A 15,311-nucleotide genomic window follows, 5' to 3' on the forward strand; every position below is an offset into this window, starting at 1 on the left:
GAGAAAACAGCAACTTCATGGATGTCAAGCCCTCAAATGGCAAGCCAGTATTAAGCAAACAATGGAAAGCTGAACGGTGGAAGGAATATGCAGAAGGGCTAGAAAAAGAGAAATGTACCTGAAGACTATATTACAGAAAGGAAAGAGGAAGCAGATGAAGATGAGATGGAACTTATGATGTTGACAGAATAATTTGACAGAACACTGAAAGATATAAGTCGAAACAAGGCCCTTGGAGTAGACGACATTCCCTCTGATTCATTGAGACCCTTAAGAGAACCAGACATGACAAAACAGTTCCACCTGGTGTAAAAGGTGTATGAAATAGATGAAATATCCTTAGACTTCAAAACGAATGTAATAATTCCAGTACCAAAGAAAGCAGCCGCTGACAGGTGAGTATATTTCCGAAACATCAGTTTAATCAGTTATGGTTGCAGAATATCGACACGAATTTCTTACAGGAGAATGGAATAAACTGTTAGAAGACCACTTTGAGGCAGACAATTCATTGCTGACCCTACAACTTACCCTGTAAGACAGACTGAAGTAAGTCAAACCTACCTTCGTAGCAACTGTAGATTAGTGAAAGCTTTTGTCAATTTTGACAAGCAAACACTAGGAGATTATGTAGATAGCAGGGATACAATAGAGTAAACGAAATGTTATTTACAACGTGCACAGATACCGGACTGTAGTTACTCAGGGCGGGGCAAATAAAAGTGGACTGGAAGAGTGGATACGATTGGCCGCTAACGTATGCATATAACCACAGCCTGTGATCCACACCGGTTCAGAGGGTGGTGTGGGCTGAGTCAGTGTTAAGTGCAGCAGTGCAAAGGCGACGACGACACTGACATTGGAGCAGCGGGTGTTCGAAGTGGGAAGTTACGTGACAACAAAGTCGTGAAACGGTGTGGGCAGTTGTTTGCTGCGGAGTTGAATGGTGTCAGCGTGCCAGCAAAGAGTGCCATACAACGCTCATTCCGAAAATGGCGTTAGACGGGGTCTGTTTTGAACAAGTCAAAAAAACATTCCGAAACGTGGGCGCACACCAGAAAATGTGCTTGCAGTTCACCAGAAAATTCTTCCGTCTCCTATCAAATCAACTCAACCCCTGTCGCAAGAGACTGGCATATCACGTCGATCATGCGGACGAATGCTCCACCTGAACCCGCTCATGCATACAGAGTGTCTGTTGTTCATGCATTAAACCCAGCAGATTCTCCTCAGTGCCGCCAGTTTTGTGAGTGGCTCTTCACTGAGATAACAATGAATGGCTTGGACATGAGTCTATTCTTATTGTCTGATGAAGCCTGTTTTCACCTGAGTGGTTGTGTCAACTCACAAAATCATAAGTCCTGGGCAGCAGAGAGTCCGCATAGCTTCGACGAAACTTCAGTGCATGATCAGGTTGGAATCTGGCGTGCAGTGTCTGCACGCCGTAATACTGATCCCATCTTCTTTCATCAGATGCTGTCTTCGCTGCGTTACATTGGCAACATTTTGAAACCATTTGTGGCAGTGTTAATGGGGGAGGAAAAGACCTACAGTCATTTCCAACAGGCTGGAGCAGCTGCACATACTGCCCACCGAGTCTTTGAGCACATTTACACAGCCTTCACGCCTGACAGGGGTTGTTAGCAGAGGTCTGTCTGGTCGCGGCCCTAGCTGGCCACCCAGGTCACCAGATCTGTCAGTGTGCGACTACTTTGTGTGGGGAGCCCTCAAGTCTAAGGTGTACCGTAACAACCCACATAGCCTTCAAGAACTGCGGCGGAACATTTCGCGTAAGATTATAGCAATATTAGCATGCCGACTTTCACCCGCCTTGAGCAACTGGCTGACCAGGGCCCCTAAGTACCAAGATATGAATCACGGTCACCTTCGACATTTGCTTTCCTCTGCTGTGTTTTTTTTTTTTTTGTACCTTGAAAATCTGCTCTCCAGGACACTACCCTGTAAGACGAGGCAGTGGTTAAGAGTGGAGTGAGACAGTGTTGTAGCCTATCCCCGATGTTATTCAGTCTGTGCATCGATCAACCGGTAAAGGAAGTCAAGGAGAAACTCGGGAAAGAAATTGAAGTGCAGGGATAAGTCACAAAAACTTTTAGTTTTATCGATGATACTGCTTTCTGCCAGAGACGAAAATGGACTTGGTAGAGCAGTTGAACGGAATGGACACTGTCTTGAAATGAAGTTACGTGATAAGCTTCAACAACATTAAAACAAAGGTGATGGAATGTAAACGAATGAAATCGGATGATAATGAGGGAATTTGACCAGAAAATGAGACACTGAAAGAAGTAGATCAGTTTTGCTAGTTGGACAGAAAAATGACAGTAAAATAACTGATGATGGTCGAAGTAGAGAGAATATAAAATGCTGACTAGTTTGTTAACATCTACTATAAATTTAAATATTTGGATGTATTTTCTGAAGATATTTGTCTGAAGTGTAATATTGTTCGCTGGTGATACATGGACGATAAGCAATAAAGACAAGAAGAGAATAGAAGCTTTTGAAATCTGGTGCTATAAAAGAATGTTGAAGAATAGATGAGTAGGTCCAGTAACTGATGAAGAAGTGCTAAATCGAGTTGGAGAAACGAGAAATATATGGCAGAAGAAGACCAAAAAAAAAAGAGATCTGTCGATAGGGCACATTTTGAGGCATCAAGAAATCGTCAATTTGGTAATGAATAATGGGGGACGGCAAAAACTGTAGAAGGAGACTAATCGATGGATACTGGTAGCACATTCAAATGGATGTAGGTTGCAGCAGCAGACGAGGAGGACTGCAGAGAGTAGACTAGCGTAGGCAGCCGTATCAAACCAGTCTTCAGACTGGAGAACACAACAACAAATGAAAATTGTGTTTGGAAATTTGCGCTCAGCTTTCTTGACAGTCTTGTTTTACGATCAGGTTCACAAACGTTAAAAATGTTAACAGAGGTTTGCCGCATTGGAAGTCTTCAGCGTCCTCGCAGAGTGCCCCGGTAATTCGTTAGAAGCAATGAGCCTCAGGCTGAGTCACGCCTCCCACACGAGAATAGGACACCCTGTGGCCCGCCGTGGGTGTGAGAAGCCTCTTGGTTTTATGATCAGTTAGTAGTGACTTCCGGAGCTGATGGTGGTAAAGGAAGGTAAACTATTACAAAAGAAGCAGTTAGCCTCACGCAGAAGTAACTACACATACACACACACACACGCGCGCGCGCGCGCGCGCGCACACACACACACACACACACACACACACACACACACACATGCACACGCACAAGCACAAATATTCACTGTCTTATTATAGAGATATCCTAACATACTATTCAAAATGCAGATAATCATTTTTACCAAAAGGCAACAAAGATATTACCATTAATGATCTAAAATGAAAATAACTTTGATCGATGTTGCATGATGAAAGTAATGTGAGGGAATATTTACTTTTTTGTTGATCTGATGTTCACATGGAAGAAATAAATAATCAAAACAACCTCTGATTTCTTGCGGTGTGTTCATTTACATCTACTGCTATAGGTCATTGGATATTGTTAATCATTATTGATAAATTTGTAAACGGCTCTTAAAACAAGTCATCACAACAAAATGGCGATCAAAACAGAGCTTGTTTCGATTTAACTGGCGATGTGTCGATCCTGGTGTCATCTGTCACTCACAATGTCTTCTAAACACCTTGCTGACACACCCCTGACGACAGTCGACGAAATATATTACAGCAAGAAAGACTGTGATAATTTGATGTTAATAACAACAATATAATAATAATTTTAAATAGTTGCTAATATATCGCTAATGAAACACAGGTTCATGTACCCTGATCAGCCAGAACATTATGAACAACTACCTAATAGCCGGTATGTCCACCACTGGCAAGGACAACAGCGGCGACGCCGGCCGTTGTGGCCGAGCGGTTATAGGTGCTTCAGTCCGGAACCGCCAGGCTGCTACAGCCGCAGGTTCGAATCCTACTTCGGGCATGGATGTGTGTGATGTCCTTAGGTTAGTTAGGTTTAAGTAGTTCTAAGTCTAGGGGACTGATGACCTCAGATGTTAAGTCCCATAGTGCTTAGAGCCATTTGAACCATTTTTGAACAGCGGCGACGCGTCGTGGTATGTAAACAATGAGGCCGCTGCAGGAAGTTGGCACCACATCTGCACACACACGTCACCTAATACTCGTAAATTCCAGGGAGGGGCGCCATGAGCTCTGTCGCCACATTCGGTCACATCCCAGGTGTGTCCGATCGGATTCAAATCTGTCTAGTTGGGGGACCAGCACCTCAACTGGAACTCGCCACTGTGATCCTCGAACCACTCTGTCACACTCCTGGCCTTGTGACATGGCGCATTAACTTGTCGAAAAACGCCACTACCGTGGGGAAACATTATCGGCATAAAGCGGTGTACGTGGTCTGCAACCGGTGTGCGATACTACTTCGCCGTCATGGTGCCTTGCACAAGCTCCACTGGATCCATGGATGACCAGGTGAATGTTCCCTAGAGCATGTTGGAGCCGCCGCTAGCTTTTCTCCGTCCCACAGTACAGTTGTCAAGGCGCTGTTCCCCCAGAGGACGACGGAATAGCGCCCTCCCACCGGTATGATGAAGAAGGTGTCGGGATTCATGAGACCGTGCAACGCTCTGCCACTGCACCAAAGTCCAGTGCCGACAGTCATGTGCCCATCTCAGTAATAGTTACCGATTTCGTGATGTTAACGTTGCCATGTGCATGGGTCGTCTAGTGCGGAAGCCCATCGTTAGGAATGTTCGATGCAGTATGTGTTCAGACACAATTGTGCTATGCCCACCATTAAAGTCTCAGGTTAGTTCCGCTACACTTCGCCGCCTGTCCCGTTTTACCAGTCTGCCCACCATACGACGTCCGACATCTGTAGTGACGGGTCACTTACCAACCCTACGACGTCTGGACGTGGTTTCACGTGCTTTCGACACATGTTGAAGACACTCGTCACAGCATTCCACGAATACCCGACAAGTCTTGCAGCTTCCAAAACGCTCGTGCCGAACCTCTGGGCCATCACAATTTGCTCTCAGTCAAACTCAGATTGATCGCTCGCCTTTCCCATTTTACGCAAGGACAGCACGTTCACTGAAGCTAGTTGCACTGTGTATGTGCCTGAATAACAGTCATTCCTCGTAAGGTGAGGGTGCTATGGCGTGGACGGCCTTGTGTCGATAGTAGGCCGGTGGTCATAACGTTCTGGCTGATCCGTGTATATTCTTAATCTTTATTTTTTATCTATTTTAACAGTACTGTAGTGACGCTGGTGAATAAATGCGAGTTCTTGATATCTTTAACTTTGTTCAGAATCTCGTTTTTCCACTTTCGTCCATGGATGAATACCTCCATTTCCTCCAAAACGTCCATTTTCCTGCTCTTATCCACAGTGTGTGTAACACCACAGCTCTGTGGATGATCATACAATTTATACGTGCTTTGCGAAGTTTGCTTTATTAATTGTCCTGAATATTATTCTTGTAAATATGTTGTCAAGTTACAAATGCTATTTTTTATTTAAGAGAGAGAATGCGCATGGAATGTTAACATTTTATAAGTAGACACGCTGGCCTAGTCAGGGAAAATCTATTATCAAAGAGTGTAATAAATTGTATATGCATTATCGCTGGGCGTAAGAGCGCGCCAAAAGTAGTAGCAGTTGGGAGTCGCGAGGAGACGTGTAATATGGGCAAACTATGGCATTCATTGAGCACAGTACAAATGCAGCAAGAGTAACTCACATAACATCAAGAACACTGTGGGCCCTTGTTATTGGCTATGGTATGGCAAGAAGGTCAACTTGTGCCCTGTTTACCGATAGATGAAGCCACTTGACAAAGCAACGGCATCATGAAGTGAAGTAAGATCTAGACTTTTTATAACTAGAATTGTAATAGACTGACCAGCGTAGTTGGAATTTTATTGCTTGAATAACACTGTTTTCGTGCATATTGTCACGTAAATAATTTTCCTAAGTCGTTATCCAAGTAGTATACATCCTCTCCCTTTGTATGAACCGAGATAATCAGAAAATGAACGTTTTTCCAACTTTTGGACAATTACGTAATAATGAAATCTTTGGTTATAGTATGAATGATGCCAGAAATAGAATGATGCAAAATCCAGTGTTACTTCATTTGCTAAAAACAGAGTAACTTTCGTAATAAAAAAAGTGGTAGTGAAACTTTACGTAGCTTGGACGCTGAATTTCATTGTCAAAGCACTGTTATAATTTATAGCTTATGGTATAATTTGTAACTTTTATTACAAAGAAATCTCAAAGTAACTTCTAAATTCAAACAATCTTTCTGCTTGCTACAACTACGAGAGTCAGTATTACGGTGAGTAACGTAACAAAAAGTTTCTGTCAACGCCAGTAAACAATCTTACTTTAATTGATCTTTGAAAATTAATATGATATATTGTATGAGTTTGCTATTTGATCATTAACTGACTACTGTGACTTGTGTGGTGTGAAGTACTTGAAAGTGTGCGTTACATAGTGTACCTACGTCATGACGCCAATAACTGTTCTTACGTAAGATTGCTTACGAGTATAAAGTTCAGTTCCAATATAATTATTCTTGATCCGGTAAGGAACTGGCAGTCGTTGGTTATTTCATTAATGACATACTTTGAAAACCTTTCTTCCAAATTTTCCACTAACTGCTGTTAATTAAAAAACTAGTTTACGTAATTAAAAATATATAAAATTAACTGAACTTTGTTTCTAATCGTCATTGCTAAAATACTGAGAGTTGGTGATTCGGTTATAACTTCATCCACTACTCTCGGTTTTGCATTATTCTTCGGAGTAGATGCCTTTTCCCCACAGATTAGGGACTTCAGGTACACGGTCATATAGAAAAGCCTAATTAGCCAGAGAGGTAGCTGGGTTATATGTGCAGTACTTTAAGACCGTTGTCTATTGCAACGCTGTGTTCTGTTTCCTTCATATGTTTGGCCATAGCTGACTTGTTAGATTTTTACAGTCTCAACATGTTCTTTAAAATAGGATTTAAAATACACTCCTGGAAATGGAAAAAAGAACACATTGACACCGGTGTGTCAGACCCACCATACTTGCTCCGGACACTGCGAGAGGGCTTACAAGCAATGATCACACGCACGGCACAGCGGACACACCAGGAACCGCGGTGTTGGCCGTCGAATGGCGCTAGCTGCGTAGCATTTGTGCACCGCCGCCGTCAGTGTCAACCAGTTTGCCGTGGCATACGGAGCTCCATCGCAGTCTTTAACACTGGTAGCATGCCGCGACAGCGTGGACATGAACCGTATGTGCAGTTGACGGACTTTGAGCGAGGGCGTATAGTGGGCATGCGGGAGGCCGGGTGGACGTACCGCCGAATTGCTCAACACGTGGGGCGTGAGGTCTCCACAGTACATCGATGTTGTCGCCAGTGGTCGGCGGAAGGTGCGCGTGCCCGTCGACCTGGGACCGGACCGCAGCGACGCACGGATGCACGCCAAGACCGTAGGATCCTACGCAGTGCCGTAGGGGACCGCACCGCCACTTCCCAGCAAATTAGGGACACTGTTGCTCCTGGGGTATCGGCGAGGACCATTCGCAACCGTTTCCATGAAGCTGGGCTACGATCCCGCACACCGTTAGGCCGTCTTCCGCTCACGCCCCAACATCGTGCAGCCCGCCTCCAGTGGTGTCGCGACAGGCGTGAATGGAGGGACGAATGGAGACGTGTCGTCTTCAGCGATGAGAGTCGCTTCTGCCTTGGTGCCAATGATGGTCGTATGCGTGTTTGGCGCCGTGCAGGTGAGCGCCACAATCAGGACTGCATACGACCGAGGCACACAGGGCCAACACCCGGCATCATGGTGTGGGGAGCGATCTCCTACACTGGCCGTACACCACTGGTGATCGTCGAGGGGACACTGAATAGTGCACGGTACATCCAAACCGTCATCGAACCCATCGTTCAACCATTCCTAGACCGGCAAGAGAACTTGCTGTTCCAACAGGACAATGCACGTCCGCATGTATCCCGTGCCACCCAACGTGCTCTAGAAGGTGTAAGTCAACTACCCTGGCCAGCAAGATCTCCGGATCTGTCCCCCATTGAGCATGTTTGGGACTGGATGAAGCGTCGTCTCACGCGGTCTGCACGTCCAGCACGAACGCTGGTCCAACTGAGGCGCCAGGTGGAAATGGCATGGCAAGCCGTTCCACAGGACTACATCCAGCATCTCTACGATCGTCTCCATGGGAGAATAGCAGCCTGCATTGCTGCGAAAGGTGGATATACACTGTACTAGTGCCGACATTGTGCATGCTCTGTTGCCTGTGTCTATGTGCCTGTGGTTCTGTCAGTGTGATCATGTGATGTATCTGACCCCATGAATGTGTCAATAAAGTTTCCCCTTCCTGGGACAATGAATTCACGGTGTTCTTATTTCAATTTCCAGGAGTGTATCTGCCTATTTGGCCAATGTCTGAATGTCACTTGATAACTTCTTGAGTCGCTCAGTTTCTCAGCTAGATGTCATGAATCAGTTTCTTCCTTGGGTTGTTGGTAGTGTCAAAGTGATTCTGATATCTGTGTTTTTAAACAGCTTGGCTATTTTGTTTGAAATGTCCGCTAATACTTTGTTTTGCTATGTTGTTGTGGGTGGTGGCCTTGTAGGTTTGCTTTCTTTCGTTTTTTGTTATGTGTTGTGAAAGTGTATTTATTCCAAGTTCATGATAGCAGTTGTTATTGAATTTGCATGTGTTGATTTCTGGCTCATAGTCTGCAGCAGTGAGTGAGAATTTCTATCCACTGCATGCAAAACTCTGAATGCAGCTTGTTTTTGTGAGTTGGGATGTGCATGTGGTGTGTGTATGAGTGAGTGGGGGGCGGGGGGGGGGGGGACGGAGGTCAATGTCCGAGTGTAAGTAGGCTGTTTAGGTTTTCTTATTGGTAACGCCACGTAGCGCTCTGTATGAAAATCACTGGCTGTGCTTTGTGCAGTCTGTGGCTGGTTTGCATTGTTGTTGGCTATTGTAGTCTTGTGCAGCTGGATGTTAACAGCGCGTAGCGTTGCGCAGTTGGAGGTGAGCCGCCAGCAGTGGTGGATGTGGGGAGAGAGATGGCGGAGTTTTGAAATTTGTAAGACTGGATGTCATGAAATGCTATATATATTATGACTATTAAGGTAAATACATTGTTTGTTCTCTATTAAAATCTTTCATTTGCTAACAATGCCTATCAGTAGTTAGTGCCTTCCGTAGTTTGAATCTTTTATTTAGCTGGCAGTAGCAGCGCTCGCTGTATTGCAGTAGTTCAAGTAACGAAGATTTTTGTGAGGTAAGTGATTTGTGAAACGTATAGGTTAATGTTAGTCAGGGCCATTCTTTTGTAGTGATTTTTGAAAGTCAGATTGCGTTGCGCTAAAAGTATTGTGTGTCAGTTTAAACACAGTCACGTATAATTTTTCTAAGATGACGTTTCACGAGTTTCTTGGTTGTCTGTGTACATTGACGTTCAAGTTCAGGGTATGGTTTGTATTGGTTGTTGTCTCATAAAAATTATTTTAATGCCTTTCTGGGGTTTTGTGGGGAAGTGGATGTTTTTGTGTGATCTACTGAATCTACTATTTCTTCTCCAGTCCTATTATGTACCATGAATGTGTCATCCACATATCTGCAGTACTTCACAATTTTCTGGTTGATATTACTTTTGTTCTCCAAAAATTTATTTTCCAGGTGGCTAATGAATATTTTTGCAATGATCCTACTGTGTGGATTAGAAATTGCTAGGTCCATATCCTGTTTACACATTTACCACTGAATGTGGAAAAATAGTGGTAGAGAACAAAATCTAATAACTCTATTAGTTAAAATACTTCAGATGTGGACAGTGTTCGTTATTTTAATAAATTGTTTCTAATTATGTCTTTGGATTCATTTATGGATGTTCTGATGTATGAACTTGCTACACCAGACAAATAAGCTTCGTATTGACTGGGACCTGAAGCACTTTCATGCCTTGAGTTGGTTGGTAGCTACTTTTTACTGCATAGGAGGTTTGAAATTTAAATTGCCCGAATAGCCGAGAACATTAACGCGCCACTTCCTGGATTCAGGCAGGTGTGCCGACCCAGAGTCGAATCCGCCCAGCGGATCAATGACAGTGCCAAAGCTCCATCCTGCCTGGATGCGGTTTAAATATTTAGAAAATGTTTGCACACTTCCACATAACACTATACCCAGACAATTGGGGAATTCATATTCCCTACCAGGGCGATATGGAGTGGCAACACGAAAGGCATTTGGCCAACCCTTAAATTAACCATGACAAGTCTGATAGCATCAACTCTGACGCTGAGCAGATGCAGGACAAAAGCAAAAAAAAAATACAGAAGAGGAAGAATGAGAGATTTACAATTTACACTGAGGTGACAAAAGTCATGGGATAGCGGTATTCATGTATACAGATAGTGACGACATCGCGTACACTACGTATAAATTGGCAGTGCTTTGGCCAAGCTGTCATTAGTACTCGGATTATTCATGTGAAAAGGTTTTCGACATGATTATGGCCGCATCATGGGAATTAGCAGAGTTTTAATACGGAATGCTAGATACGTGGAACTTTCCATTTCGGAAATCGTTGGGGAGTTCAATATTCCAAGATTCACAGTGTCAAGAGTGCACCGAGAATACCAAACTTCAGGCATTACCTCTCACCACTTATAATAAAGTGGCGGACGGCCTTCACTTAACGACGGAGAGCAGCGGCGTTTCTATAGAGTTGTTAGTGATAACAGACAAGCAACACTGCGTGAAATAACAGCAGATATCAATGTGAGACGTACGACGAATGTAGACGTTGGGACAGTGCGGCGTCTGACTCGAGTGCCTTTTCTAACAGTACGACATCGCCTGCTGCCCCTCTCCATGGCTCGTGACCATATCGGTTGCACCATAGACGACTGTAAAACCGTGGCCTCGTCGGATGAGTCCAGATATCAATTGGCAAGAGCTGATACTAGGATTCGAGTGTGGCACAGTCCCCACGAAACCATGAATCCAAGTTCTCAACAAGGCACTATGCAAGCTGATGGTGGCTCCATAATGGTGTGGTCTGTCTTAACATGGAATGGACTGCGTCCTCTGGTCCAACTGAAACGATCATTGGCTGAGAATGGCTATGTTCGGCTACCAGGAGACCATTTGCAGCCATTCATCAACTTCATGTTCCTAAACAACGGTGTCTTGTTAGTGGGCCACAGATGTTCGCGATTGGTTTGAAGAACATTCTGGACAGTCGCAGAAATGATCTGGCGACCCAAGCCGCCCGACATGAATCCCATCGAACAGTTATGAGAGATAATCGAGAGGTCAGTTCATGCACAAAATCCTGCACCGGCAACACTTTCGCAATTATGGACGGCTATAGAGACAGCATGGCTCAGTATTTCTGCAGGGGACTTTCATCGACTTGCCACATCAAGCTGCTGCACTATGTCGGGCAATAGGTGGTCCGACACGATATTAAGAGGTATCCCATGACTTTCGTCACCTCAGCGTATATTGGTTTTGTAAGATTTAATGTAGCTTTCTCATACCTGTGTACTTGGTTGGTTCATAGAAGTTTCAACAGGTCTGATAGCTAAATTAGTTTTAGGGTTTTTTGTTGGTCCCATAACAGTCAAGCTGTTGTGTTCTTTATTATTAATATCTGAGTTTCTTCTCTTTTGAATAAAAAAACATCTTTTATTGAAGTGCTTCTTTAATCTTTTATTGAACTCCAGTGTGGAGAAACGAGATCGTCAATGAAATCACCGATTTCAAAATCTCGCCATCTACTATTCAGTTCTATTAAAATAGAAAGTACATAACAATTAAGAAAATATATGAATCTGTGTTCCATAAGCAAAATCTTAGTGATTCTTTAAAATAATTTTTATACTTTCCACATTAACATCAAATTATCACCTCCTTTCTTGCTGTAAGTGTATATTTCGTCGACCAACATCAGAGATGCATCGGCAAAGTGTGCAAAATTAATAGCAAGTGACAGAAGACACCAGGATCGACAGATCGATAGTTAAATCGAAGCAAGACTTGTTTTACCCGCCATCTTGTTTCTGCTGCACAGCATAGTTAACCCTGTTGAAACGTTTTAATTTTCCTTGCAAGTTCATAAACAGTTTCCAGAATGAGATTTTCACTCTGCAGCGGAGTGTGCGCTGATATGAAACTTCCTGGCAGATTAAAACTGTGTCCCCGACCGAGACTCGAACTCGGGACCTTTGCCTTTCGTGGGCAAGTGCTCTACCACTTGCCCGCGAAAGGCAAAGGTCCCGAGTTCGAGTCTCGGTCGGGCACACAGTTTTAATCTGCCAGGAAGTTTCATAAACAGTTGTTCATAAGATTCAAGGAACCATATCAATGGCTGAAATTGATGTGTGTTTCTTATGCACAAGTTCAGTGATTATTTAATGTTTATTATGTGAACAGAAGGCCAATGAAGTAAATATTCCCTCATATGAAGTTATCTGTCTCTTTCTTTGCAGGATGGCCACAGCATATTCCAAGACTGTGCAGACAGGCCTCAATATATATGTGTTTACTTTTTTCAATTTTTTTGTATTTGCAGCCTGAATATGAGCTTTTTACCTCGCAACATGTTGCTTCATTAAATGATCTACGTACTCAACAAATTTTGTGACTGGTAGTGGTCTCTGAACACACATTTCACAAAATTTTTAACGTATCATATCAACTGAAATCAGGGAATAAACAACTGGTGTGTACTTAACACAGTTTTTAGTTTTACTAGAAAAGAGAAACAGTAGTTGAAGGGTATTTATCTTTAGATGGTTATTCTTTAGGAAAGCTAGCTGTTTGTGCCCATGTTCGCATGTACAATAAATGCGTTTCAATTAGTCTGCCTTGCACAAAACTCAGTTTCTTGTTTTTTCCTCTCATTCGTGTTTCTATGATGTTGCACAATCACCAAAAGGTTTCGGTCACTTTCAGTTAATATTACTCGAACAACAAAATGTCCAGCTAACTAAAATTAAGGGAATACAACTGCAGATGGCCTAACATCATTGAAACATCTATGGTTGAAAATAAAAACCATACTCATACGGCTGAAGAATGAAAGCATGCTATTGTGTAACATTCATAATGTGAAGATTCAAAGCAATAATCAACAATTAATTTCTATATGTGAGGAAGGATAATTAACTTACCGTAAAATACTCGTAACTATGGTACAGCAAAATCCCAAAATGATTTTGATGCTTGATAACAGAAAGTATCCATAGCATCGATCAAGGCAGAGTTATTATTTTACTTTGACTTGTTGTTTTATTTGAAGTGAAATTAGAAACTGAATTTGTCTTACGGAGCATACAGATATGCCACCCATCTGTCACACATATCCGTACTTGTCCCATCTCTTTAACATGGAAAAACCGTACCGCAAGCAGGTCTGATTAGTTACCTTTTAAGTAATGGAGCCATGGCGGCGAATGAGTGAAAATTCTAATCGTACTTTTATCATAAAAATAATAAACAACCAACCATTCCAGGATACCAAACAGATAATGGATTTATGTCGAGTACTCTAAACAGAAAATTCAGGATAGTTTAAATGAACGATCTCGTCTCTTCTCTTCTCCTTGTTTGAAGATGGTTCAAAATAAATTGACTAGGAAACTATTCAAGGAAGTAACAACGTGTTCACCTCACACAACAAATCGTGAGTTGGATGGCTGAGGACGCATAAGTCGAAATTTTAGGCTTTATCCTCTTATTCAATACTCCTGCTGTAACAATTCATTTACTGCTTGCACCTCAACAGGACTCCTCTCGTGTTTTCTCACTGAGAGTATAAATTGCAATCATAACAGCACAGAATGCCGCTGTTCCTGCAAATGAGAGGAAGTGCATGAAAAGCAAAGAACCTGTTGTGAGGTGGTCTTTTGATGATTCGATAGTTGTGAATTATCACCTCACTTCTTAAGAGGCAGCATTTATTTCATTTCATATGCGCAATTAATTGTACGACTGTGATACAACTGATTATTAAGATTATATGATTTTGGACACTTGACAAGAGAAATCGAGTTTTACCACAATTAACTACAAGGATGAATGTGGTACTCCTACACCATTCACTGTTATACTTTATTCCATTTGCTTCACAAGTAACATTGAATGTTCTTACTGGTACTATGAGTTACAGCTTAACTTACCCGTCGGGCTAGCCTCGCGGTCTGTCGAGGTCCGGTGTGCCGGCCAGCCTGTGGATGGTTTTTAAGGCGGTTTTCCATCTGCCTCTGCGAATGCGGGAGGTTCCTCTTATTCCGCCTCAATTACACTATGTCGGCCATTGCTGTGTAATCACTGTCTCCATGCACGCGTACACCATAATTACTCTACCACGCAAACATTTGAGGTTACGCTCGTCTGATATGAGAAGTTCTCAGGGGGGAAGAGGGAACGGTGGGGTGGGTGGACTGCTGTGACCTGTTGTCGGGTTGTGAACCACTGAGGGCTACCGCGGGACGAAGCCTCTCTGTCATTTCTAGGTCCTCGGTTCAATACACACGCACAATACAACCTTAATAATGAGAAATACATTTGAGTTGCTTCTAGAAGTAATTGAACTGCTTGTTACAAGAAGTCGTTGTGCAGTTTGTGGTAAATGATTTATTTTTGGTTTTCATAGGTTAGGATCCTGACTGTGAGAGATGTTGGATGGCATACAGTTCATTGATAGATATGAGAGCAAAACATGCACCAGCAGTTTCTTCAGCCCTTACCTGGGCTCATGTGAGCGGTGCGCTTCGTAGCTGTTGACGAAGAAGCCGGCAGAGCGGTCACGCACAAGTCTGCCAGAGAAGGGCAGCTCCAGCTGGTACACGTGTCCAGGCACCAGCTCAGAGCTAAGTGTCACCACGTACCACTGCCTGCCCAACTCTTTGTTCGTGCTCGACACGGAGATGGTAGGTCCGCTGAAACATGGAGCAGTGGACGATAAAACCAAATGACATCTGTGAATTATTTCTATCAATTCATAGACACACAAGGCATTCTTTAGATCCTAGTATGAAGAACGCCCAAGATTATAGAACAACTTATTTGAGGAAAATGGTTTCTTCATGCTTCAGAATAAAGTAATTCAATAAAACATTTTCTGCTTATAAACAGTTAACCCATGCATTGCTCTACATTTCACACTTAGATGGGTTTTAAACGAAAATCTTAACAATGCAAAATGCGTTTGCTTGTT

The 15,311-nt window shown here is 43.1% G+C and overlaps 1 protein-coding gene across 1 annotated transcript in view; it reads right to left on the reverse strand.

Annotated features, from left to right (window-relative positions):
• LOC126485007 (aminopeptidase N-like) overlaps positions 1–15,311 on the reverse strand; it is a 260,634-nt gene that overhangs the window by 181,554 nt on the left and 63,769 nt on the right. Inside the window, exon 3 of the mRNA XM_050108615.1 lies at positions 14,842–15,033. Within this exon, the coding sequence (XP_049964572.1) occupies positions 14,842–15,033 (192 nt within the window). The remainder of the gene's footprint in view (positions 1–14,841; positions 15,034–15,311) is intronic.

The sequence above is a fragment of the Schistocerca serialis genome, chromosome 1 (assembly GCF_023864345.2).
Source record: "Schistocerca serialis cubense isolate TAMUIC-IGC-003099 chromosome 1, iqSchSeri2.2, whole genome shotgun sequence".
In the NCBI taxonomy this organism is placed as follows: Eukaryota; Metazoa; Arthropoda; class Insecta; order Orthoptera; family Acrididae; genus Schistocerca; species Schistocerca serialis.